This window comes from Suillus discolor (genome assembly GCF_016758755.1).
Source record: "Suillus discolor strain FC423 chromosome Unknown F5147scaffold_27, whole genome shotgun sequence".
In the NCBI taxonomy this organism is placed as follows: Eukaryota; Fungi; Basidiomycota; class Agaricomycetes; order Boletales; family Suillaceae; genus Suillus; species Suillus discolor.
Genome location: NW_024541274.1, coordinates 421,930 through 446,211, shown reverse-complemented (window position 1 = coordinate 446,211; position 24,282 = coordinate 421,930). Strand labels below are relative to the sequence as shown.

Here is a 24,282-nt window from a genome sequence, read left to right as displayed (position 1 = left end):
ATGCAGCTTAAGTTGGTTGTTTGATCTTTTTTGCTAAATTTGCATGTCAGGTTCCGGCATGTAGTGTCTGACCCTCACGGTCGAAAATAAAGATATAAAAAACACATCGGCTTTCCACCAGCGGTGTGTAACACCAGCTCTGATTCGTGGCGGAAAACCAACATGAATATAAACTTCTTTAGTCTTCCCTAGCCAGACCATATAGAAAGAAGTACTTCGTTCCTTCTTGATTATGAAGCTTCTTGCCGATAAGCACTTCTGTTACAATATTAAGATCGGTACCGTACTACGAACCTCGTATTCATTACACAGGCCGCGGCTGACGGTGGGCTTCATATGTTTGCAAGCCCATAGTCGACGCGAAAGGCCGCGGAACACTCTAGCGATTTGTCCGAGTCCATTAATGTTGTACGAAAGAATCAGTCGGCTGCTGACTTGGATATAATAGCTCGGTCCCGAAACGACTCCAGTAATCACTTCCTTGCATATTTGAGGCCTGACGAATAATTCTGGAACAGCTGAGAGCCCCTGACCAAAGACCATATGATGGAACACACCCATAACCCGAATAATTATTCATCATGACACCACAGTAAACGAAATTCATGTTTATGAACCTCCCGTGCATGCTGTGATTTGTGGCCCGTGATCATCAACTGCACTCCACCACAGGCTCATAGATTGATGTTTGCCAGATACCCTGATACTAAAATCAAAGTTAGTGAGCGGCAGCCGCCTGAACCTCTCACGAATGCAATCGAGTTCATCATAATCGATCGAAGATCAGATATCCATTCCCGGCAGAAGCTATTCATTACGTTCCAAAAACCCGACACCGCCTGCCCTCACCTTCCCAATAAAGCTTTCGTACCATCGAGCAATCACACCCATTGAAACAGTACTTTCTGGACCTACAGTCGTTCCTGCTGGCACGAAGCCCGCTATATAGTTGAATAGATGCTTGGCTATTTTCTCCGCAAGCATCGATGGATCTGCAGGTTTGGCTATTGGTGCCAGTGATGACATTGGTGTTGAGGCGGGGGTGATATTCATAGCGTTCGGAGTTTGATTTTGGGGGAGAGAAGCAAGTTGTGCGGCTATCGCTTCAAGAGGTTCTAATGCAAGTCCGAGTATAGCGGTAACTTGACCGGGTGCAGAAGAAAAAGTCGCGGATGTAAACGCAGAAGGGGTTGACACGCCTGATGGGGGTGCTGATGTGGAAGAGAAGGCGGACCGAAGGCGGAATATGGCCGATGGTTTATCGTTCGAGAGCCTGAAATTCGTAAGTAAGGTCTATGTTCTTTGCATTCAGTTGATGAAAGGTAAGCGCACATGCCAAGTATTTGTGAACCTTTTCCAGGCCAGAAAAAGTGGACAGTTGCACCAAATCCATCGGGAAATGGAACTATGTTATAGATCAGCGGTATGAGATAAGTCATTGTTATTCAAAGGAGGAATGGAGCATGAAGCACTGACCTGTACCAAGTAAAAACACGCATACATGATTGACTTTCTCAGCGGCTGGAATCTCAAAGAGGGCATGTGTCTCATCCACCTGTTGCAGGTCGGTTTGCAGTAGACGACCAGCAACACAACAGCCAAACATGGTAGCTTATTAGAGCGATAAGCTTCAGACTAGCAAAAGGATTTTATAGGTGCAGTCGACCGTAGTCGGTTGGTTGGAAGCTGAGTTTGCGGCCATGGATGATGATGAAATGTGGACAGACCCGTGACACAACTCCGAACGCCACCAACGTTCGACTGGATGTTTCCCGGTTATTCCACTAACCTCTACTGCATTCTCTCATTTTCCATGGGTTTCAAAGCTTGAACAACAATAGTCACGACTTTCCGGTATCCACCTACCAGTTCGGAGATTCTATGTGATCAGAAATTAGTCTAGCCAAGCAGTGAGCCACCCACTTTTCGTTATCATAGCTTTTGATCAAACCAAGGTCAACGCAAGCCTAGGCGCTTCGTTATATACATACTCTGAACCCCAGATCTAGCCAGGATCAGGACCTTATCTGTGCTGTGCATACTCCTGTGATGTCGCTTTCATACTACACAGCGTTGAAGCCTGACGCGGTGCTTGCCTTCTGAGATCTGAACCTTGGCAGTTCCGTGAAAAATTTCTGACTTCATACCTGTGATACGATGGGGATGGTTTTCCGCGTTCGAATTGGTGTACCATGATTGTCAAAGTCACCCTTGATTTACTAAGAAAGTTGCAGCAAGTTTTACCTTAGTTGCATTGGGTGAGCCGTATTTGCCAGAGTCACTCCTTGAGTCGCTTATGAAGTTATAGATATTCACTACTTACTGAGCTATGGATGCAAACACGCCATGGTACCGTCTCCTCAGCCCGACTGCCGAAGTGCATTACTAGTTATGGACTATGCAAGTTTCCTTGTATACGTAGTTCGCCTCCCTCGACAGCCCAAGCGTCCGGATGTCGCTTGCCCTATTACGGGATTGTCCAGGAACTCATCTACAACCGGAATGAACCGAAATCCAATTATCTATCCTTCCGATCAGATGAGTGGTTTCCTTGTCTAATCATGCGTGGTTCGCGGGAATGATTTACTTCTCCAATTATGCGTAGTTTGCGGAATGCCCTGTAAGGTTCGCGGGCATTATTGCCCTTTTTCGTGTTTGACCAATTATCGTACGGCTGCCCCACTCCGCAGGTCCTTGTTTCAGCCTCTATCATCAGAACTATGACACCGCTGCATGACGTCACGAGATTGCCAGAATGGAAGTCACAAGGAGGGGTACCGCGAACCATTGTACCAACAGTACTTAACAGGAACCAGCCCGCGGATTTAGGCAAGCTCCATTCTTTCGCGCTGTCCGCACCATACTTGTCACTTTTCGCGGGAGGGATCCTTCCGGATGTAGGAGGGCTGAGATTAGTATCCAGGTGATGAGGCCTCATTTGTACGCCTGCTCTGTATATAATTTGTCTTTGACATAATTGGCCGCACACCCCACATGACAAGGGCCAGGCCTCTAGCCGACAGAACTCGAAGAAACTCATTTCGATCGACGAGATGTACGTATCTTCATCCTGATATTTATCTCCTCTTCTTTCCACGTGGTCCCCTTGGTGGCACTGATGGGCCATACGAAAGCGTGCGAAGTGGCTGCAAGTGGATGTAAACTGCAATCCAGTTAAGGCGAGATCTGCAAACATCATTATACCAGCGCTGTGCTAACACGCGAACAGCAGGAATGTATTGTTGGCGCTTGCCTAATTCATCTCTCACAATACGACTCTGAAATTTGACTGCATGGGTGTATGGTATTGTTCGGTGGTGTTAGGTGGACTGAGATCATGCTATATTGTCGAGCTAGTCTCTGACGTTCGTTTCCGAGCGTAGTGAGACGACATATTGATAGCTCGGACCTTGCAGGTAGCAAGATAATGAGCCAATCAAAATTCGTGCGCTATGTCGCATACAATTTCCCTGGCACAATAACGTTAATGCACAGGTGATTCAAATTCAACTCCTTGATCTTACGGCAAACAGTGAGTAATCCTGGGATAGGAAGATTTTAAGAAAACACCGAATGCTTTACTAGATTTCGCCCACGGCGGTGATCGATGATGCATGATCCGTGCGTATGGTACTTACAGGTGTAGTCTTGTGCTGCATAGGCAACCATGAGTGCGTCTTCCGGGATACCTAACAGATCTCCAATCGGGGATAGGAACAGGGAAATTGAAGAACAACGTCCCTGGTCGTCTTGAACTTTAGATTTGCAATCTTCGACTCGGAGCTGGCTTTAATTGAATGCACGCACAAAGCCGCGAAATAGTTGTGTTATGGTTGCCTTGATTGTTCTCAAAAGCATAAGTAGCTGGAAAATTGGCCCATATGGCTAGGCGTGGATGCTATGTAGGCGTGTAACAATATATATGGAGCGCAACCCGTTGCAGCAGGGCTGTCGAAAGTGTCTGCGACGACGAGATTGGTTGCTGGAAACGGGAGGAAACGGGTCGATCTCGGAGCGATGACGGGAATAACCACGTGGCCGAGCGAAGACGGAGAACTAACGAAATCAAATCAAATTGGTGGGACTTGTGCCTGGACGGAAGGCGGTGGACGGTACCGGCGGCCAGACAACTTGCTAAAGTGGAAATTACGATCAAACAATGATTAGAAGAAGAAAGCGATCTACAACGAGAACCACCTGGTAAGTAGGAAATGATGGAGACGGAGACGGTTCACGTGGGGAAGACTTCCTACATACCCGGAAGCTGTTTGCAAGTACCAAGTGAATTTGATATCCTCAATGTCAAAACTACAGAGTGAATTAGACTGACACCGATATATGTCAAACAAACTGAAAGACGAAAAAAAAGAAAGAAAAAAAAAAACATGAACCTCGTCTCCAAGTTAATTTTTGCGAATAAATATTCCTCGGAATGACACATGTCTAAGTTGAAGTGCGAAGATTACGGGCCCTCGGAAGCCGTTGAATGATAAAAATTGATTTGGTGGCACGGACATAGGGCATAGACAAACTAGAGGGGGTTTCCTTAACAAGATAGTGGTAACGAAAACGTACCCATATGCTACCCGGTAATAGTTTGCCTTCTCTAATCTGCTGAGTTGTCTGTCTGAGTATCGGAAGTTGAAATGTTACAATGGGTGTACCACTTACTTGGTGAAAGGTTATCTAACAAAACGGTGAGTGTACGCCGGTAGTATAACACATTCGAACCACTGTGGAGACCCCCTTGAAGGCGATAGAAGAAATAAAATTCTCCTCGGGCTCAGCGGATGAGCACCGAAGTTATAAAGGTGCTCTAATAATAACGTACTGAACATATGGGCTAAAATGAGTGGGAAGAAGGAGCAAGTGAGGCTGAATCACTCTGTAATAAGCATTAAGTTCGCATGTTGAGAGGATGAGGTGACCTTGACTACCTGGCCGGTGCTAAGAAGATTAAAAATCCAAACAACTTGAAACTTGAAGCTTCTGACGCCACGACTTTCGCAAAATAACGTACATTGGGGCAGCGATTAATCGGTAAGTGATGGCTTGATATTGCTCAGAAAGCGGGGATGGACTTTCAAGGGTCGCTCCTTCCGAGGAGTTGGAATCAAGGGTTGTTGAACCCGAGCGACGTCGTCACAGCTCGTAGATCGCACAGTTGGCTTGGCAAGAGATCGAGAAATCTTTGAAATACGGGTCCCAACGAGTCTGTCCTCTTTCAAACCCTTCCTCTTTCATATTGTCGTGATGGCTATCCCAGCTAATGCGTACTATATACTAGACTCGCACCCGGCACCACATTACGGTCTTGATACACCAAATAGCGCAGGCAGTAACAACTCTGCACGCTCACATTCTGCCAGTGTAAAATCGGAATTATCCTCTTCGCCTTATCTTGATCTGTCACCCTCACCACCCCACACTTTTTCATTCCATTTTCCATCTTCTGCGTCAGCGCCCAACAGTACTGCGCACATTAATCATAATTTTACTACAACATCGAACACTCTGCCAGACCGTCCGTACTACCGCTTCGGATCTATGGCACATCCGGAGGACGCTTGGCTCAGCAAACGCTCAGCAAATTCCGCTCTCGACTTGAATTCACTATCATTCCCGGACGAATACGATGATGGCGACGACTTGCCTGATCCTCCTGGCTCCTCTGGCGCGCCCGCTACTTCATCTAGCTATTCAGACAGAGTCGTTAGGAGAAGGAGCAGCAAAGGTATAGTCCCTATTTGTCTCAAATGTCTATTCAATCCATGCCTTATCATATTTTAGCTTGTGATCAATGCCGCAAAAGCAAATGCAAGTGCGAGCGCGCAGGAGATGGCGAGGCTTGTAAAAGCTGCATCATGCTGGGAACGCGTAAGTCTGCGTAATTCTACAATGGTTGATGATCTGTTGACCATGCTTTCTCGCTCCTTCCTTCTCATTACCTCCTTTCCCCATTTCTGGAATTTTGCGGCTCCTCAACTACTCCCTGGTATCCATCCACATCAACGCGGTGCCACTTGACGCCACCCTGAATGCGGTCACCTTTCGTTACCCTCTTCAACCATACATCATGAATTCCCTTTTGTGGCCTTCGCAACCGCCTTTGATAATGACATCCTGCCACGTGTGACTGGCATTCTGGAACACTGTTGACATACGATACGCCTCGTCCGTAATTGAGGTCACCATCTGTTGTTTTCGCATCAACACCTGTACACTTCATGCTTACAATGATCCGATTACTCGCTCTCGGCATTTTCTGATCTGATCGCACCCAATATGTAGCGTGTACATTCCTCGGCCCTTCACGCAAGCGCGGCCCCCCTAAGGGATACATTGACGCCATCGAAGCTCGGCTGCACCAAACTGAGGCCCTACTTGGTGTTCTCCTCGCTGTTGAGGCAGAGCATAGCGAAAGGTGCATCTGAACCATACTTTTGTAAACGAAAACTATTTACTAATTTTGTGCAGGTATGGCGAAGCGGATAGGCCGCCTCCAGGCGGCGCTGCAGGTTTGGAGGATGTGTTGCACACCCTAAGACAGGTTAGTATTTTTCGTAGACTCCATGTTTTAATTCATTTGCACCCTCGATATTCACAAGTACCTCAGTCAGCCCAATTTTTTCTCGTCCCGGCACATTCATTCTTACATTTGTTGTTGACAACGTACATTTCTGACTGAACGCATATACTGATAAATTTAAATTTCTAATCAGGACACTCTTGCTCGTGAGATCCTCAATCGTGTCGATACCTCCTCCTATGGTGTCAAAGGACGAAAAGGTGGTAGTGTTAAATCACGCCCAAATAATACCACCCCAACGGAGGGCAGTGGCATTGACTTACAGTCCACACAGTAAGTTCATTTCTCCCCAATGTTCACCAGCGTTGAATATATATTTTTGTACAGCCCTTCAAATGAATGGCAGGATCGCGTTGTATCTCTCCTTTCATCATCTCTATCATTCTCCCACCCGTCTTCATCACAACCTCGCTCGCCTACATCTGGTGCTAACAACCCGCGCACGATCCAACTTTCGCAATCTAGAACTTCGCCATCTCTTACATTCGACGATAATGGACGACGTCAACGCCGGCGACTTGGTTCTTCATCATCTCCGGATCCCTCCGACCACTCACAAACACAAGCACCTGCCAGTACGGATTCTGAGGACGAAGACGACGTCGCGGATGCTGTGGGCCAGCTCTCCTTGAACGAGGACGAACAAGTCCGGTATCACGGAAAGGCAAGTGGTCTTTACCTGCTGGGGTATAATGCGAAGGAGGAAGCTCGGAATGAAGGGGGAATATGGTAAGCGGCTTGTTCGCCGATGTTTTGCATGAATGTCTCACATGTCACAGGCGCTTCCCCAAGGCCCGTGTCTGGCCACCACTCCCTCCATCTGACACAAATACGTCGCCCGTAATACCCAGCATTGATGCGCTGACGAATTCTACCGCAAGCCCATCTAATAGCCCTCTGATGGGTTTATCTGTCATGGACAAAGATCTGTGTAGCGTCATGCCTGATCTAGCTGTTCAGGAGCATTTATTGGAGATATATTTTACTTATGTACATTCGGCGTTCCCGGTCCTGCACAAGGAGGCTTTCTGGGAGGGTTACAAAGTGTGAGTGTCGCCTCACGAGTTTCCTCCGACTGCCACTGACATCTATTTTAGGCATCCGAATCCATCTGCTGCTGATACGCCGTCGCCTGCGTCCGATGGTCAGGGTTCGAAATCTCCGTCGCCTTTCCACCGTCCCCGTCGCATTATTTCTCCGCTTTTACTCCTCAGCATGTTTTCCATTGCTGAACGCTATTCACCATCTTCCTCCCTCCCACCGTCCTCTCCTCCCCCCTCATCAGCATCATCGGTTCGGGAGCCAACCCCGATGTGGACTGCAGGTGATAAGTACTTTAACGTCGCTAAGAAACTTCTCGACAACACTTATGCATCCTCGATGCCAAGTACCGTGCAAGCTCTTCTATTACTCGGGTACCGCGAAATTGGCATTGGTGCCATGGCACAAGCCTGGGTGTACACGGGCATGGCAGTACGTATGGCGCAGGATCTCGGTATGCACCGGGCAGCGGACGGCTGGGCCCGTGCGGAAGTCGGACGTTTGTTCGGCCCCCGGGAGCTACAGGAACGGCGGCGGATATGGTGGGGATGTGTTGTGCTCGATGGGTATGTGAGCACGTATATCGGAAGGCCGCTTGCAATCTTCGAGCGAGATTACGATACACTCTTACCGGGCGAGGATGAGGTACGGGAATACGTTATATCAATTATAATCTGGTGTGTTGACGGGTATTTTTAAAACTTAGGCGGAGGAGATGGAGTTGTGGATTCCTCATGAGTCGCTGCCGCCTGATTCCCGCGGACATGGGTATCCACCTAGTGCAGAGATAAGGTGTTCAATAACTGGTCGCATTCTATCTAGCTTTAATGCTTCTGCAAATCTCTGTGAGTATCTTCATCTGACCATGCAGTACCATAGCTAAGTCCATGTTTCAGCAACTATTCTTTCCAAGCTCGTACAGTCGTTGTATGCGATTCATCCCGTGAATTCTCGGCACGCTGAGGTGGCACAACTTGAGGAGCTGCTGAATAAGTGGTACCTCGATTTGCCAGAGCATCTACAATTGAAGCAGGGCGTGACTGTTCCGCCCCATATCTTGACATTACACATGCAGTATTGGTGTACGACATTGTTGTTACATCGCCCCTTGTGAGTTCCCCCTTGTTTGTTTGTTATTCCTTTGAAAATAACTGGCCATGTAGCATACGGAATACGTACCTTCTAAATAAGGGGTGGGTGCCCTGACATTTCCCCGTTGCTAGTGTTAATTTTTTTTAATAGGAAATCGGATAATGTTGATGATGCCGAAGCGTGTGCGACGAGCAAAAAACATTATGAGCTGTGCGTGGGTGCTGCGAACCACATCTCATCTATCGGTAAATTATTTTATTGCCCCTCTGCAAGCAATTTCTGACGTGAGATGTATTTAGTTTCATCTTATCGGGAAAAGTACTGTCTGCAACGCGCACCTGTTTTTCTCTGCTTCTATGTTTTTACGGCGGGTATTATGCATGTCACGAGCTGTAAGTCATTATTCGGGGTTTTTTTTTGCCGATCGTATTCTCATCCCATATACAGCGTCCATCTTCCCGAATGACCCTCAATCACGGATAGGTCTATTCAGGTGCATGGATGCACTGCAAGACATGGAAGTCGTCTGGCCCTCCGCAGCACGTGCCAATGAGCTTCTTCGGGGTTCAAACGTCATGGCTAATCCCTCGAACTCTAGCCAAGCATGCCTTTCATTTACTTCTCGGGATCGCCAGAAGCGGACAGCTGAGCATTCAATAGACTCAGAGGATGCATACGAGCGTTCGCACATACAGGCTCTACCCTCGAGCAGCTCGTCTAACGTACCAGGATCAGGACAAGGGTACGCCAACACCTGGCGATCGACTCAGTTTAGCGGAACGTCACATGATGTCGGTCACTCTCAGGAGTCTGGTGCGGGGCGACATGCTGACTTTGCCGGGGCACCTATCTCAACTTCGCAGTCATCGTACTATCCGTGGACCTCTGATGGATCTTCATACCTCTCATTCCCGAACACATTATCTACGTCTGTGCTTCCGCAGATGTATAGCACAGGCTTGGTTGACAGCCGTCGGGCGGGGAACTCGCAGTCCTCGGCTTCGCATCAAGGACAAGCGCGGTTGGCTTTGCATGGGGGCGGATCTGGTGCATATACCAGTGATCAACCTGGGATGGGGCGGTATCCGCAATTTTGGAATGACTATACGTCGTTCCCACAGATGGGGATGGCTTATAGCCAGTCTCATCCACAGCAGCAGCAGCAGCAGCCACCGCCACAGGATCCGATGTATATGAGTACTCAGTATGGCGGTATTTACAGTGAGTGTTTTGCGTCACGAGGAAGGAGCAATATCCTGACACCCTACACAGATAATCCTACGTCTTAATTTAATGGAGTGGATTGTACCACATTTACCCGAACGGACACGAAATACTAGTAGACGACCTCTTCTCTCACAATCTAATGTATTACATCCTATCAGACACCCCAAAATGTTCCTTTTCACCGCAGTACTACTCCCTCGTTGTATCCCTCCTGTCCTCCTGCTTATCTGTATAATCCGCTTCGAAAGGACTTTATTCCTTATGTGTTTTATGTGTTATATCCTTGCTTCCTTCGGGCACTTTGGTTGACATTGTTTCCACTATAAAATGTTTGCGCCGACAGCCTATATTGTAAAGCCTTCAATATACTAAAACGCATGACTTGGATAGCGATGCATAACTCGTAGTCTCGTACCTGGGATCTTGAGACGTCTTGTGATGATTGAAAATAACGAGTGCACAGTAGGCGTCTATCATGATGCTTTGATTAATCAAAATGCCTGATATGTCCGTGGGCCACTGAGCCTCCAGAAGGTTGAATCCTAACACAATCCACTCTGCCAGCCAACTACTCTCAGCACACTTAACTTAATCCATTCTCAAGTTTGCAAAGTATGCACCTTCGCGATGAGGCGAAAGAGTCCAATAACATCGAGCTTTTAATCACATTGATGGATGGAAGCGTGGACTATGAAGTGGCTAGGCGCGTCCTACGGAAATTCGATGGCGATGTAGAGAAAGCAGCTTCTGCTATGATCGAGGGCGACAGGGGAGAAGACACGCAATCGTCGTTGTGGACGTCGCACTCGCAGATGGAGATAAACCAGCCCAGACCGCTGCCTGCTCCCGCTGTTCGCCCAAACTCACCAATCAATATCGACCTCACAGGTGACGACGACAATAATGACGAACTATCGCGCGCTTTGAAAGCGTCACTTGAGACAGCCTCTCAAGAGGGTCCGATGTTTGGACCAAGCGAAAGGCCTCCTGATGCCAATTGGGCGATGGTACCTTCGAATGTAGGTAAGACCGTGCTTCATGTTATTGCCTTTATATTGATGCTGTGTTGAGTAGAATAATGTTGCTGCAGACGACCTGGATCGCGCTATACAAGCTAGCTTCGAGCAGGCTGATACTGGCGACGAATACCAACCTTTACCCCTCGATCAGCAATGGCGGAAGGAAGGCTGGTATGTCTCTAACTCATTCATCTCCCTCTACTAAAGGCATGACTGCAGGCCTGTCACTTTACGTCCAACGAAACATACGATGGTCTACGCAGCTCTGGTTCTGCATGCGCTCTTCTATGTTCCACAGATTCGTGAACGCGTTGCAAATTGGCGGCCAGCTCTACCAGAAGGCGCAACAGAAGCTGAACCCCCAAAGAATGGACCAGGTAACTGTTTTGTGTTGTTCTACAATCGCTGCTGATAGTATTTAAGAGCTCCTCATGTGGAAGCTCGTCGAAACATTCACCAATATGGATCTTGCAAAGCTTGTGGACCTGGACGCTCATGAGGTGCTGGAGGGGTTCAAGCCTGAGCCCTGGTCGAACCCTGCACAACCGCCAGGCGAGCTATCTCAACGTGCGTTTCTTTGAACTGGGTGTATGCGTTATAACTAATAGAGAACTAGGATTCTTCGAAAAGGTAGCCGGCGCCCTCGACAAAGTGTTCGCTCATGAATTCATTCGTACCGGACAGGCAAAGTACTACGTGGCATCGACTGCTCTGCTCTATCTCACTTACATATAATGCGTAGACAGCGCATCATGCAGTTCCAATATGGGAACAGCAATTTCGATGACGAACCCGGAGAGCTCCTGCAAGATGCTTCCATCGTCCGTGTCGAAGCCCTTGGACGGAGTGACACGAATGACCTCGTCGGTCGCCTTTCCGCGCAGCTTTCAAATAATAAGGATGATCATATTAAACGCCAAGTTATCTTCGAGCCCTCGGAGGTGATTGCGTTTCATCTCGCGCGCTCGGGCACCGTTACGGGCGAGCGCAAGTCGTTTAAATACCCGAAGCACATCTATCTCGACCAGTTCCTCAAGGAAAATATCGAGCTTGCAGAGAGTAAGAGGGCGCAGCAGCGGGACCTTCATGCAGAAATTCAAAAGCTGGTTTTGCATAACAAGTCTTTGACCCACTTCAATGTTCGTCCTTCGCTGCTCGCTGTGTCGCCCCATGCACTGACCTGGACTGGTTCCCAGGACAAAGACACCCTAACGGACCTGCGGTCGTCGATATATTATTACGAGAATGTGGCAGATGCGAAGGGCGACGACGAGCGTGCTCGTGTCACCCAAATTATGGCTAACAAACTAAAGGGCATTTATGCTCAGGTAGAGAAGGAAATTCAAGGTAGCATGCAGGTACTTTTGCTTGGCAGGCTGCTGACTGTCCACATCCCTCATAGTCTCGGATATCAACATTGCAAAGATGCGTGACCAAGCTGGAACGCTCCTGGATTGCCCTGAGCTCCAACGCGTCAGAGTAAGTCACCTATCTCACATCGTATCCTAGCCAGGACAGTTTCTTATTCCGTCGGTAGTATGATCTCCGTGCAGTACTAGTCCACGACGGATTGTATGGCAGGAAGCACCTCTATTCCTATGTACAAGAGAAAGGTGTATGGTGGAGGATAGAGGATACATCCATCAGCCAGGTATGCGAGACCTTGATGATGTACCTGTCGTGAAGTTCACACACACCAAAGGTATCCGAGGTAAATGTTTTGGAGGACTCGGTGGGCCTGCATCTCGGTGCAGGGCCTTACCTTCTCTTGTATTCCAAAATGTTGCCAGAAGGCACCGAGCTACTGGATCTCCAGTGGCCTCCGCCGATCAAGGCATGTCAAATATAGTTCGCATGCCAAAATACTTGTCTGACTTTTCATATCAGATCGATGTAGAGAACCATAATCGTGTGTTATTGGAGCAGTTGCAGTCTTCAGAAGCGGAGAGCCATACTAATCAGGACAAGGAAAATGTCTTGACCCATTCTCAGGAGGACCAGATGGAATTAATGGATGTTTTATGCTGACTTTAATGAAAATAAACTTGATCTTGGAGACGTTGGTCAGAATGAACGCAGTCGTACAAACCGCGCGGCTAATGATGGAGAATTGTAAAATTTGTAGCAACGTACATGGAAATTTATGTATGGTAATGAAAAAAAAGCTCAGTAGACGTTTTAGATGATCTCTATCGTGTCCATTGAGCGAGACGTAGTGTCGAGAAAAGGCAAAAAACATAGCGGGAAGAAAATATAGATAAGGGGCAATCGCGGCCACTGCATGTCCATCAGTAAACCAGTGAGCCACAAGAAGTTGAAAAGTACAACGTAAAAATGAAAGGAGGACAATAACATCAAATCCACTCGGTGGCAGACCTCCCTAGTCGAAGCGCATTGCATCCAGCGACGGGTTATAGCTCGAGTACGGCGCAGCCCCACGAGCCCTTTCGGACTCTGCATAGGTAGCAAAACCACGGGTACTCCCGGACGGTACGACGTGTGCCGGCGGCGATCTAGTACTACTAGAAGGGCCACTCTGCCCCAGCAGCCTAGAGCCCTATAGGATCGTGAGCACTGCAGATTAGTCGTAGTTTGGAACGGACAACCTCGGGTACTCACCAGGCCGGATGGAGGTCTCGTTGGCGCACGACTTGCCAAGGATGAACCAGAGGACGACCGACTCGGAGCCTCGGAGTAATCCACAAATGCTCCCTGCTGACCATAGTACCCTTGACTGCCAGCGCCCACCCCGGAGGCAGACAACTGGTCACGGATATTCGTCATAGCCATGAACTCAGGAAGGCGCCTCCCAGCTGAAAGAGCGTTCGTATTTGGATCAGCCTTTCTGCAACATGAACCCCGTTCACCGGATACCGCGAACGTCGTTCGGGACCGCGCATCATTACAGTGATTATCACACTGACAACCTTGACAGCACCCACAGCAGTCTGGAAGGCAAGCACAATTACGAGAACATTTACACCGCCCACCGCAGCACCCCACCGGCGGAGACGGAGTTTCGGGTATCCGTGGTCTTCCGCTTTGATAGGATTGTGTTTGAGGCGTAGTCAGTTCATATGGGTTGAAGTTCGATTGCGAATTTGAGACGCCCGGGCTAAGTGCGACCTGTCTGAGCCATTCATCAAATTCTTGTGATTGTGATGGATCAGAGGACGAGTCGATGTTAGGAGGCGGATTGCTTGCTGGTATGGACAGTATGGTACAATCGAGACAAAAGGCGCAGGAGGATGGATTGCTGCAGGAGGCAAAGGTAGCACCACCGGTGATAGGTGGATTGTTATGCAAGGTACATCCAGGACACATGCATGAGTCACCACAGGCACAGACAGAGGGGAAGACCTCAGCAGGCGACCAGGCATCTGGTACAGGCTGACTTCCTAGTGTTTGCTGTGGGGATTGGACAGAGCGTCCAGCGAACGTGCGGGGATCACTGGTCAATGACGACCCCTTTTGATCATGAATGTGATCTGAATGAGTGTACCCGTAAGCGCGACCGTAAGGGCTGAAGTCATAGTTATGATGGCGGATGTTATGACCGTGAGGGACACTCGAAGATGGATTATGTAAGGAGCCATCGAGAGGGTGTTGCCTGTGAGCCGGTTTTGGAAGTACTGGACGGAGCTCAGCAATGCGCGCTAGAACGTGAGATGAAAGAGGAGGAGATAGGGATTCGTGGTGCTTTGAGGAGTCTGAATGAAGCTTGTCTCGTTTAGGAGGCTCTGCACCAGAGAAGCGACGGCGTGTCGCGGGCTTGCGAGGGATACAGCAATTGCAGGGGCCACCGGAGCTACATCTACAGCCAGTTGGAGAAGTTTCACCTTATTTAAAGTCAATACTGAAGATGATGACGAGAAAAATATGGCGCTTCGGGCCTACCGCTATGGTCTGAGTCGTCCGATGCCGGCAGCAATGTAGCTAGCGTTTCAAGGGCCTCCGGAAGGCCATGAGGAAACGCAGCAGTAGCCGGTAACTTCGGCGTCCCTAGATAAAAAGAAGGGGCCTTAAAGATAAGACAGATTAATTTCAGCAACAAATGAGGCGTACCCTTCTTGCTGTGGGACGCCTCGTGGGCGCCAGTGGCGCCTTGATCTTGAGATCCGCATGAACATTTGACGTGTACTTGTTTTGTTTTTCGTAGTTCTCTACAGTGCTCACACTGAGTGACTGGACGACCTTTTTTCTTAATTTCGAAAAGGGGGCGATCCGTGTGTTTACATGCGGATGAGCGATGCCCCTTTATGCACGTTTCACTGGAGAGTGTGCATCTGAGGACGAATGATGGGGCTAGGACGTAATGAAAGACATACCACGCATATTTCTTATCACTGACGAGAACCTGAATGATAGATGGATTAGAAGACATGGCGATAAACACGATTGGTTGGGTCTCCTACCATGTTTGTAGATGATATTGGTAAGAAAAAAAAATACAAGGAGTAGTACCGTCCCGGACAAAATGGTGGTACTTCACCGCCCGCGACGTGAAGGTGTAGGTTACCGGGATATGAGAAACATCGGTACGAAGGCAAGAGGGTCTTTAAGGACCATAAAATAGGAAGAAAAAGACTGTTGACGAAGGTTGACAGGGCCGGAGTGCCCATCCTTTAATCGACCTACTCGCATCTCTTCTTTGCCACGAAATCCAAACAAAGAACAATAAACGACCAAACATGAACTAGCATGCACCAAGTTATGGTCTCCGCTGATTGAGCTCTTTCTGCTACAGGACCGGTTGTTGCTGTATTTTGGTTTTCCTCTGACAACCGCTGAAACTTTGAACTAGAATTCCGTGGCATTCCCGTGCCCAATGTTATTCGTGTTCAAAACGTTGCTAAACGTTCACATCTTACCTTCAAGTTGGAGCCGGTATCTCCCAAGAACAATCTCCTGGAACACTTGTAATCGAGCGCGCGGTTTCCAGATGGCAAGTCTTAAGCTTCTATGTTCTGATATGTATCCACACTTGAAGACGCGACTCGGTGATACGCGAGCTGATCTTCATCAATTCTGATCGGCGGTCTTGTCTTGAATCATGTCAATCACGACTAGATCAATCATCTCACTCCTTCGTCACGGATCGAGACAATGGTCCGATACTTGACTCACGTTAACGTCACTGCCACCCTGTCCGCGAGTTTCCAATCTATCACAATCTGCCATCCTCGCGATGGTTCTATTTGCCTTGCAGTAATGTTTCTCCTTGTTGTGCTTTGGGCGCGTGCCAGGGGTGGTGGCCACGGCTCATTCCAGCGAGCTGGGATAGAAAACTGTGACACCCGTAATTTCACCCATCGGATATTACCTACCTTCTTTGCACTTCCTGAACTCCCATTTACAGGTACATGTAAGTATATTACATCTTCGAAGCCTGTTGTCAAAGAAGAACGTTGTTTACATGCAGAATTTCCAAAATGCAAATGCGGTCTCAATGCTTATGACATTCCGCAGTGGTGAGAGTATGAAGGTGCATGGTATCAGGATGAGACAACTACCTGGATAATTTTATGACGGCGCAGCCTCATCGGTGTCCGCGGCGCGCTGCTGTCTTCTTGCCTTTTTAGCTGCATTAGCTGCCGCAGTTTTTGCTTTTTTGGCCTCTGCCCGCGCTACCTTCTCTTCCTCCTCCTTCCTCTGAGCTTCTTCCTCAGCTTTACGCTTATCTTCTTCTGCTTTAGCCTTCTGTTCAGCAGCGCTCATTCCGCCCTTGGTTTTCTTCTTCGCCTCCCGAGCCTCCTTTTCTTCCTGTTTGATCCGCTTGATTCGAGGGTCAAGACCAAGAGTAAGGTCCACGAGATTACGCAGACGAGTAATATCATCTTTCTTTCGACGAGCGCGCTCAGACTTGTTCTTTTTCTCGGTGTACCTTTTATCATCACGACTGCGGGAGAAGTTCATAAGCTGAAAAGGCACGGCCCCGTGGCTCCTATCACTTACTTATCGCTACCTTCATTCACCTCCTTGTCCAGATATTCAAATGATCGCCAGCTGTCAAAGTTGTACCAGAAATCATAGAAGGCATGCACGTTCTCTTTTGAGTCGTCGTTCTCGCCTAACATTGGAACGGGTATTTTCTTGCTGAATCGTGCCTCCCTCTCGAAGATAGGTGCGAATGTTTTGAAAAAGAACGCAGTGTCTTTTTCTCGGCCTTTGAAGTCAGAGGCAGAAGGATCATCCTCTTCTAGGGATAAGCAGATGGGGTCGACAGAGTCGAATTGGCGCCGCCGCTCAGAATTCGTGAGAACTTCATTTGCTTTTTGTATGCACTTGAAGAACGCATCATCGTTCGTGGTGTGCGATGCACCGGCTTTCTTGTCTGGATGGTGTTTAAGAACTTTCTTGCGATCTGTGGAGTAGCGATACGTCAGAAAGTCCGAGGATGCTAACATCGCCACATACGGGCAATCTTTATTTGCTCGGGCGTCGCCTTGTATCGCAGGTGTGACAATCCGAGGACCTGATAGTGGTCTTGTTTCTACAAATGATATATAGAGTTTAGATCGTAGCAAACAAGACCCGATATGCACACCTTCCACTCCTTTGCATCAAGCAGAAGGAGTTCAGGAGATTCTTCCTCATCTCCGACGCCAAGGTCATCCTCCCCGTTCAGGCCATCAGCGTTAAGCAACTCGAGGCGCTTCCGCTCCTCTTCGAGCTGTTTGTCATACTCATCAAAGGTATGGTTGTTGAGTGTGCGTTTTATGTGAGCCAGGTAGGCTGCGCCCGCAGGAATGAGCCTACGCTGGACAAGGGCTGTGTGAATGAGGATATGTTGTCGAATGAGACAATCACGAGAGAGACTCACGAGAGATAGAGGAGGCTGGTTCCGAGGGTGGGGACCAGGCTGGAGGCAGGGAAGGTAGCGTAACTAGCGTCGCCATTGCTGAGGACTTTTCTCTCAAGAGCAGCTGTAGTAGTGGGACTTTGATGGGACCGCAAAAAAGTTTCGATGACTATTATGTAAGCAGATCAATTATTTGGTTAAGCCGGTTAAGGGTTGACTACTACATCATTCATCACGTTGAGCACTTAATTTGACAGTGTCTCCTGCCAGCCGCCGCCGCCACTGCAGCCGCTAGAAGTGCTACTCAATATCTCTGCCATGAGGTTTGTTAACAAATAAGTGTGATAGTCTTGTACCCAATTGTCCCTCACAGGGAGTCGCTCTCGATGTATGCACGATCTACGTAATACTCGCTGGCAGTGGTACTACCAGCTTAGCAGGCAGGTCATTTCCCAAAATTCTTTGGGGATACTGATCGGCTGATTCTCAACCAGACAATCGTGTCGCGTGCACGTATTGACGCGGCATGATTCAGATAATGCAGCGTTGCTATGGCTGGTCTTCCAAGTCATTTCATACTTTGATGGTCTACTAACTAGGACTGTCGACAAGATATTCGAGGTGCAAGGACAATTCTGGCTGAACATGCAACCAGCTTCATCTATATTACTTATTCCCTCTGCTCTGCATTGTATCCTCAATGTCATCGTTCCCTGCGGGATGCTCGGTCTAGAGCAGAATGTTCAAGTGCATGTCTTAAACCGGTCATACACCATGACTTCAACGACACCATCCATTGCTGTGGTAAGTTTAATCTCTCTTTTATCCTGTTAAGCAACTTTGAGTCCAGCCAAGCAGTCTGAATCCAAATTACTTTTTTTGACTGTTGCTCTCAAGGTACTCGTCGCAATTCAGCCTGGGGCAGACATCAATAAAAGACCGCTTTCTGTCGATGAAGTTCTTCATCCGCCATCTTCACCACCGACTGCATTTCCGACGTTCTTTCTACATTTGACACTCTTTATTCACATCAAGTTCGCAATATGGTTGCTCTTCAACTATTTTACGAGGGACGAGCCGGTGAACGCCTGATCACCAAGCCAGTAAGTATCCGTCTCATTCGTTCTCATCATCCATTCTGACGCTTTCAAGGCCAAGTCCCTGTCCAAGGCATGGAATAGCATCAAGTCAACCAAGAACTCCTTTGCCTTCAATAAGGTCAACCGCGTCCCGGTACCTAAATATGACGTGCCTGTTTCTACTCCCGCATCGTCTGGCGGTCACGCTGTTGCCATCGTCGCGTGGCCCTCTAGCGCGAGTATCATGATCTCTGCGACTGGTATCCTTCCGCCTGTCCTCACCTCCACGGATTCCACCGTGGGAGAGACTGAGGCGCTTGAAGGGCTTGACTATGCGTACCACGATCCAGATGTGCTTGATATCAGGAGAAGAGTATTTGTCTTGGACTTCATCGAGGCGTTCTTTGCCAGAGACCGCAAAGTACGTAAGACTTCATGACGTTCAGAGGTGCTTATTTACGGGGTGCCATAGGCAATGGACATCCTCAGTCCTATTCATGCTACTAATCGCATGGTGCCATTCAATCAAGACATGTTCGGTACAACAGTTCTCGATGCCTTGACGGGCTCCGCCAATGGAGTTGTACCACGATCCCATTTCAAGAATGAAACAAGCCTCAGTGACTTTATCGTCCATGCAAGGCTCGGTGCTGGCGCAAATGGCGTCGTTTACCGTGTCGAAGACAAGATTACGAACAAGACCATGGCGTTGAAAGTCATCAGGAGGCAGGGCGCGGCTTTATGCGATCTCCAGCAATTTCGAGTTGAGCTGGATGCTCTGAAGCGGGTCATAGGTGATGCTCATTGTATGCAAGTCGAGGCAGGCTTTCAGGACGCACGGTGCCTCTATCTAGCTCTTGTGAGTGACCGCACATGCGTAGTTGGATTGGCTTACGCTCTATGACAGGCATTCTATCCAGGAGGCGATCTCCATGACGTTATTCGCACTTATCCGCGCCGGATTCTTCCAGTCGAACAAGCAAGGTTCTACACAGCAGAACTCGTGAGTGTTCTTTCTATAGTTGTGATCTGCATTCTGACCAAAATAGCTTGTTGGTGTTTATCATCTCCACTGTCAAGGAGTCATCCACAGGGATATCAAACCTTCAAATATCCTTATCGACTCCCATGGTCATCTCGTAATCGCAGATCTAGGATTAGCCAAGGTCTTCACGCTCGACGATCCGAAATCGTTTTCTCCCTACAATCCCACGGGGACTTTCACTAGCCTATCGCAAGCACCCTACCTCGCGAGTTCACTCTGCGGTACCGCAGAGTACATGGCGCCTGAACTTATCCTAGGTACCAAGTATGGTTTTGCAATCGACTTCTGGGCGGTGGGTGTCATGTTGTATGAGATGCTCACTGGAAGGGTAAGTCTTGAATTTTCTGATGAATCATTGCTTACTTTGGTTTAGACTCCCTGGGCCACAGTTGACGGCCTTCACATAGCCGATGGCATTGTTGGGTTTGAGCCTTTCTTTGTTAACGATTTCCATCATGAGGCTCAGGATCTCCTACATAACGTACGTCTCACTGTGTTTGTCCATTCAGCGTTATTGACGTTTGCACAGATGCTTCAGAAGGATGTCAAAAGTAGGCCATTGTACGAGGCTATGCTTAACCACCCATTCTTTGCGTCGATGTAAGAGTCCACTCTGATCATTCGATTTCTGTGCTCAGATGGTTTTAGTGACTGGAAGAAAGTCGAGAAACGGACCCTTCCTCTGCTTTGCATTCCCGTGGTTGAAGAGAAAGATACGCCATCTACAGTTCCCATGTCGCTTGGCCAATGTGAACCATCGAACGACCCGCTGCCCAACTTCAATTTCATTTCCCCAGTTTTGAAGCGCGAGCGTCACCGCGCTCAAGCCTTGTGGAGAATCAAGGGTAAGAATGGCATTCAAGTTCTTCAGAAAATCGCTGCCAAGCTCTTCCGATCCCGCCCACCGGCACCGGAAAAGAAGGAACAGCAAACCACTGGTCCTGCCTGTGCAACGACTGGGACTACGTTGGTGGACGGCGACGAAATACGTGCTAATTGGGCTTCTGGGGCTGCTGAGATCTCGCGTGCTTCATCGAACTGGTCGTTTCGGCATTTCGTGCGTCGTAATACACCTCTGGGCGAAGGTGTTCCACAACCTCAGCCATGCGACAATTATTCTGGTCCAGTTCCTGTGCGAAGCCTTGAGTCTTTCATCCGCCGCGTCGACCGAAGAGAGAGGCCTTGTCCGGGGCGAAAGAGTTTACACGTCACCCTGTCGCCTTCTCCCGCTACTCCATCGCCTAACGCGACCCTTGTTGCATCTCCCACGCATCTATCACCGAAAGGAATTGGCTCCCCATCTCGAAGCTCGGGCTTCAAGCGATGGATCAGTCGCCTCTGGCATCCTATTCCTAGTGCTCATGTGATGGTCGGAGATGAACGTAAGACCCTTGACCTCACTGCCTAGGTGCTGTCGCCGTACCCTCGAGGCCCTTCCCTCTTTTGCTGCTGGTTGTTGTCCTGAACCCTTCTCCTGCCCTGGTTAGGCCCTATTCCCCTTGAAGCTCTCGGATCTGCAACCGGTGCCTGTTCTGCTTCCTATACCCCTGCTTTATATCTTTCACCTGCTTTCTTCCCTGTTCTCTTGTCTGCACAGCATCTCAATATTCTCTTTCTCGTACATCCTAATTCGTCCTTAGCGCCGAGTGCTGCTGGTTCATCAAGCGCGACACCACTTCAGCGAATACTGTCTTCCACATTTGGCCCGGGGCATTCTTCATCATCCAATTTTCTTGTCCCCGTACGCTGCCTGTTTAGGTGTTGAGTTGTGACTTTTCTGTAGAGTGGTTGCTGTGTTTTTTCTCGCCAGGTCGTTCGTTTTACATCTCTACCTTCTTCGACCTCGGCATCCTTTGGCATGGGTCCCTATTTCCCTCCCTACTCGCCCTTTCGACCCTTGCCCAAGAAAATTCGAAAATCCCTGTGCTGCGTTAACGCGCCGCAGGATGAAAAACTAGTGCATGGCTTCGCACATCTATCCTTCCGCTTCCCTTCTTGATTTCACTTCTTGTGTTCAGTCGTGGAAGACTGTTTCTCCTGTTGTTTCAAGCTTTGTCGTTTTGCTGTTTCTCGCGCGTCGTGTGTTCGACAATGGACTTTTTTGTGTTTCTTTTAATTTATGGACTGGAATATATACCCCTACTTTATGTGTTCCGAATATAATACCCATTTTTTATCCTAGTAACGCTTTCATCCGGGAAACAGCCATGTCCCTTTTGCCTGACCTCCAGGCTTTTCGCAGGCCCAAGCTTGTATGGTGGCCCAGATGCAAAATAAGTAAGCTGACGTTTTCCTGAGTCGGACCCAGTTAAACAGACTTGGACTTTGCGCCGACTCTTGGGTGGACCAAGGACTACTTCGAGGGTACAGAACTCGAGGGCGCAGAAGCATCTGATGGATTGCTCTTCCTCAGGGTCCTGAGTATAGCGAGGGTACGAGATGCTGAGACAAGAAGGTTTTCCTACAAGGGATATCGATCAGATGTATTGATTGTTCGATATCACCTAGGATACACAGGAATGTTCATTAAGAGTAACATGGCGCCGCAGCACAGGGATCTAAAAGGGAACGACAATTGTGTCGGATCACGAGAATGGTGGCTGAGCCGTGTCTTCTTTTGTGGACCATCATGGCGCGAGCGTCGGACTCCGTTCTACTCTGAGAATATGAATCGATTCTTAGAAGACGTTCTTAGGGACTCGGCGGAGCGAGTATCATGATTGAAGTTAGAATGATGCGGAGTCCCTTGAACTAGCTGGCGCACTGCTATCGATCTTATTCAGAGTACTAGAGTATAGATGAATCTTAGTGCTACTATATCATATGATACTTAAGTTTCAGGAATATTCACTGACTTCACTCAATAAGTCAGAGTCACGTGCGCGTATTGATGGGAACGCGTTGTCGGAGTCGAACTGTAGGCCACATCTGACACATCAGATTTATCGAAGGTCCACCATATTTACACCACACTGGTCGACCGGATGTAAGACAGGCAGTCGTTTCTGTTGTGTTCTTAGTTTTTCCTCCTCGCCAATTCTGCTAGCAACACTCAATCAACGCAATCATTGAGCACCTAGCGCCATGTCCCCTGCAGGCGAGACTGGTACATCGTCTACTCCTCCACGCGCCAATGCATCAGAGCCATGGGGCTTCCGTCATCAGTGAGAACATCGGCCTGGTCGGTGTCCAGTGCGCACCTTTTCTGTTTTTATCGAGTAACACCTGACATTCCATCAAGGGTTAAGAAACTCCGCCCATGGATTCAACGCGATATTGAGCAGGTTAAGGAGTGCAAGGCAGATGCCATGCTGCAAGCCCTCCTGCAGCGCGCTTCTTCCGCTCCCGAGACTGCTCAGCCCGAGTTTCTGCAAAAGTGCCTCAAGGCGGTCCTACCTGTTTGTAATGGGCAGGCCTTCCTTTTGACGTCGAGATAGCCCTCAACGAATAGTGAGTGCTTGTTTTGAGCTCGACGATCGGACATTTTCGTGCTCACAACGACTGCAAGCATGGGTCCTGGAGTAGAAAACAGCTTCTACGGCCCTTTCATAAGAACCACTAACATCGCTCTCGCGTGTCTTGAAGAGATCAAGGTTGACGGGATGGGTGCTCCTGTCCCCGCCGTGGACATGATCTGCCAGCAGAACGATATGCCCATGCACCAAACTCATCAGACCAAGAAATCAACTCGGAAGCCTGACCTCGTGATTCTTCATTTGGACAGCGCATGCGCTCCCTTCCAGGATGAGATGGGCGGCAAGAAGGGAAAACAGAAGAACAAAGAGTCGGTAGAGAAGGACGACGGGAAGAACGATGAAAAGAATGACGAAAAGCGCAAGAAGAAACTCAAGGCTCATGGACACGAATGCAACGACAAAACCAAAAATTAAAAATGTTCTAGCTTGCACCGAGTTCAAGAGAAAGACGCCAGGGAGGATGAACCACCGCCCTCTTCGTATACAGTGACAGACTATGTCCCTATCAAGCCGGAATATCTGCCGGTGGATCATCTTCAGGCTGAAGTCCCGGTACGAGGCCCTTTGCAGATCCCAGCAACAGAACCTGCATCCGACACTGCACGTTATTTAAGATTCTGCGATCAAATTAAATCGGCTAAGCTGTAGTGCCATCTTCTGGCCTCACTGCTGCGCAGCCTTCCAAGGGCAGGTCCAGTTCCAAGGGCAAGGCCGCGGACACTTTGGAACCCGCCGCGAAAAAATCCAAGATGAACCCCAGCGATGCAGACGCTGACGCGGAGGCGGATCTAGATGTGACCGTCCAGACGGGTCTGTACGCCACAGAAATGTTTGCGGCCGGCATCATTCAATGCTCAGGCATAAACTTCATCCAAGATCTCCCGCGATTCATGGTGTTATTGTATGCTACAA

The 24,282-nt window shown here is 48.7% G+C and overlaps 8 protein-coding genes across 8 annotated transcripts; 4 read left to right on the top strand and 4 right to left on the bottom strand.

The window, feature by feature from the left end:
- Nucleotides 1-684: 684 nt before the first annotated feature.
- On the bottom strand, nucleotides 685-1,860 carry F5147DRAFT_173152 (DUF775-domain-containing protein). The gene is made up of 4 exons (XM_041428390.1): nucleotides 1,728-1,860; nucleotides 1,477-1,635; nucleotides 1,333-1,405; nucleotides 685-1,273 (listed from the first exon to the last, which is right to left on the bottom strand). The coding sequence occupies exons 2-4, from the start codon at nucleotides 1,604-1,606 to the stop codon at nucleotides 808-810; spliced, it is 669 nt and encodes a 222-aa protein (XP_041292948.1). The 5' UTR covers nucleotides 1,607-1,635; nucleotides 1,728-1,860; the 3' UTR covers nucleotides 685-807.
- A 419-nt stretch (nucleotides 1,861-2,279) lies between these two features.
- On the bottom strand, nucleotides 2,280-3,471 carry F5147DRAFT_173150 (uncharacterized protein). The gene has a single exon (XM_041428389.1). It carries the CDS (start codon nucleotides 3,197-3,199, stop codon nucleotides 2,519-2,521), a length of 681 nt encoding a protein of 226 aa, XP_041292947.1. The 5' UTR covers nucleotides 3,200-3,471; the 3' UTR covers nucleotides 2,280-2,518.
- Nucleotides 3,472-5,547: 2,076 nt separating this feature from the next.
- F5147DRAFT_576989 (fungal-specific transcription factor domain-containing protein) lies at nucleotides 5,548-10,011 on the top strand (the record flags this gene model as incomplete). Its single annotated transcript, XM_041431366.1, has 15 exons — nucleotides 5,548-5,734; nucleotides 5,791-5,877; nucleotides 6,292-6,424; nucleotides 6,556-6,574; nucleotides 6,723-6,862; nucleotides 6,917-7,318; nucleotides 7,369-7,422; nucleotides 7,483-7,635; nucleotides 7,687-8,275; nucleotides 8,337-8,475; nucleotides 8,527-8,740; nucleotides 8,873-8,967; nucleotides 9,022-9,114; nucleotides 9,170-9,743; nucleotides 9,783-10,011. 15 exons carry the CDS (start codon nucleotides 5,548-5,550, stop codon nucleotides 10,009-10,011), a joined length of 3,108 nt encoding a protein of 1,035 aa, XP_041292946.1.
- A 458-nt stretch (nucleotides 10,012-10,469) lies between these two features.
- Nucleotides 10,470-13,061, top strand: F5147DRAFT_695272 (uncharacterized protein). The gene is made up of 11 exons (XM_041437367.1): nucleotides 10,470-10,968; nucleotides 11,024-11,139; nucleotides 11,188-11,345; nucleotides 11,392-11,535; nucleotides 11,585-11,657; nucleotides 11,711-12,107; nucleotides 12,165-12,315; nucleotides 12,371-12,447; nucleotides 12,506-12,619; nucleotides 12,671-12,802; nucleotides 12,856-13,061. Exons 1-11 carry the CDS (start codon nucleotides 10,564-10,566, stop codon nucleotides 12,994-12,996), a joined length of 1,908 nt encoding a protein of 635 aa, XP_041292945.1. The 5' UTR covers nucleotides 10,470-10,563; the 3' UTR covers nucleotides 12,997-13,061.
- Nucleotides 13,062-15,577, bottom strand: F5147DRAFT_695260 (uncharacterized protein). Its single transcript, XM_041437366.1, has 6 exons — nucleotides 15,384-15,577; nucleotides 15,297-15,325; nucleotides 15,034-15,239; nucleotides 14,866-14,970; nucleotides 13,588-14,807; nucleotides 13,062-13,525 (listed from the first exon to the last, which is right to left on the bottom strand). The coding sequence occupies exons 1-6, from the start codon at nucleotides 15,384-15,386 to the stop codon at nucleotides 13,349-13,351; spliced, it is 1,740 nt and encodes a 579-aa protein (XP_041292944.1). The 5' UTR covers nucleotides 15,387-15,577; the 3' UTR covers nucleotides 13,062-13,348.
- Nucleotides 15,578-16,278: 701 nt separating this feature from the next.
- F5147DRAFT_695255 (DnaJ-domain-containing protein) lies at nucleotides 16,279-17,930 on the bottom strand. The gene is made up of 5 exons (XM_041437365.1): nucleotides 17,792-17,930; nucleotides 17,516-17,739; nucleotides 17,386-17,461; nucleotides 16,924-17,332; nucleotides 16,279-16,867 (listed from the first exon to the last, which is right to left on the bottom strand). The coding sequence occupies exons 1-5, from the start codon at nucleotides 17,865-17,867 to the stop codon at nucleotides 16,492-16,494; spliced, it is 1,161 nt and encodes a 386-aa protein (XP_041292943.1). The 5' UTR covers nucleotides 17,868-17,930; the 3' UTR covers nucleotides 16,279-16,491.
- An 883-nt stretch (nucleotides 17,931-18,813) lies between these two features.
- On the top strand, nucleotides 18,814-21,579 carry F5147DRAFT_799905 (kinase-like domain-containing protein; the record flags this gene model as incomplete). Its single annotated transcript, XM_041443247.1, has 8 exons — nucleotides 18,814-18,873; nucleotides 18,923-19,270; nucleotides 19,322-19,708; nucleotides 19,757-19,852; nucleotides 19,899-20,222; nucleotides 20,268-20,375; nucleotides 20,424-20,494; nucleotides 20,543-21,579. The coding sequence occupies 8 exons, from the start codon at nucleotides 18,814-18,816 to the stop codon at nucleotides 21,300-21,302; spliced, it is 2,154 nt and encodes a 717-aa protein (XP_041292942.1). The 3' UTR covers nucleotides 21,303-21,579.
- A 1,399-nt stretch (nucleotides 21,580-22,978) lies between these two features.
- F5147DRAFT_773692 (uncharacterized protein) lies at nucleotides 22,979-23,784 on the top strand (the record flags this gene model as incomplete). The annotated part of the gene is made up of 4 exons (XM_041441497.1): nucleotides 22,979-23,058; nucleotides 23,136-23,296; nucleotides 23,332-23,344; nucleotides 23,403-23,784. 4 exons carry the CDS (start codon nucleotides 22,979-22,981, stop codon nucleotides 23,782-23,784), a joined length of 636 nt encoding a protein of 211 aa, XP_041292941.1.
- Between the last annotated feature and the right edge of the window lie 498 nt (nucleotides 23,785-24,282).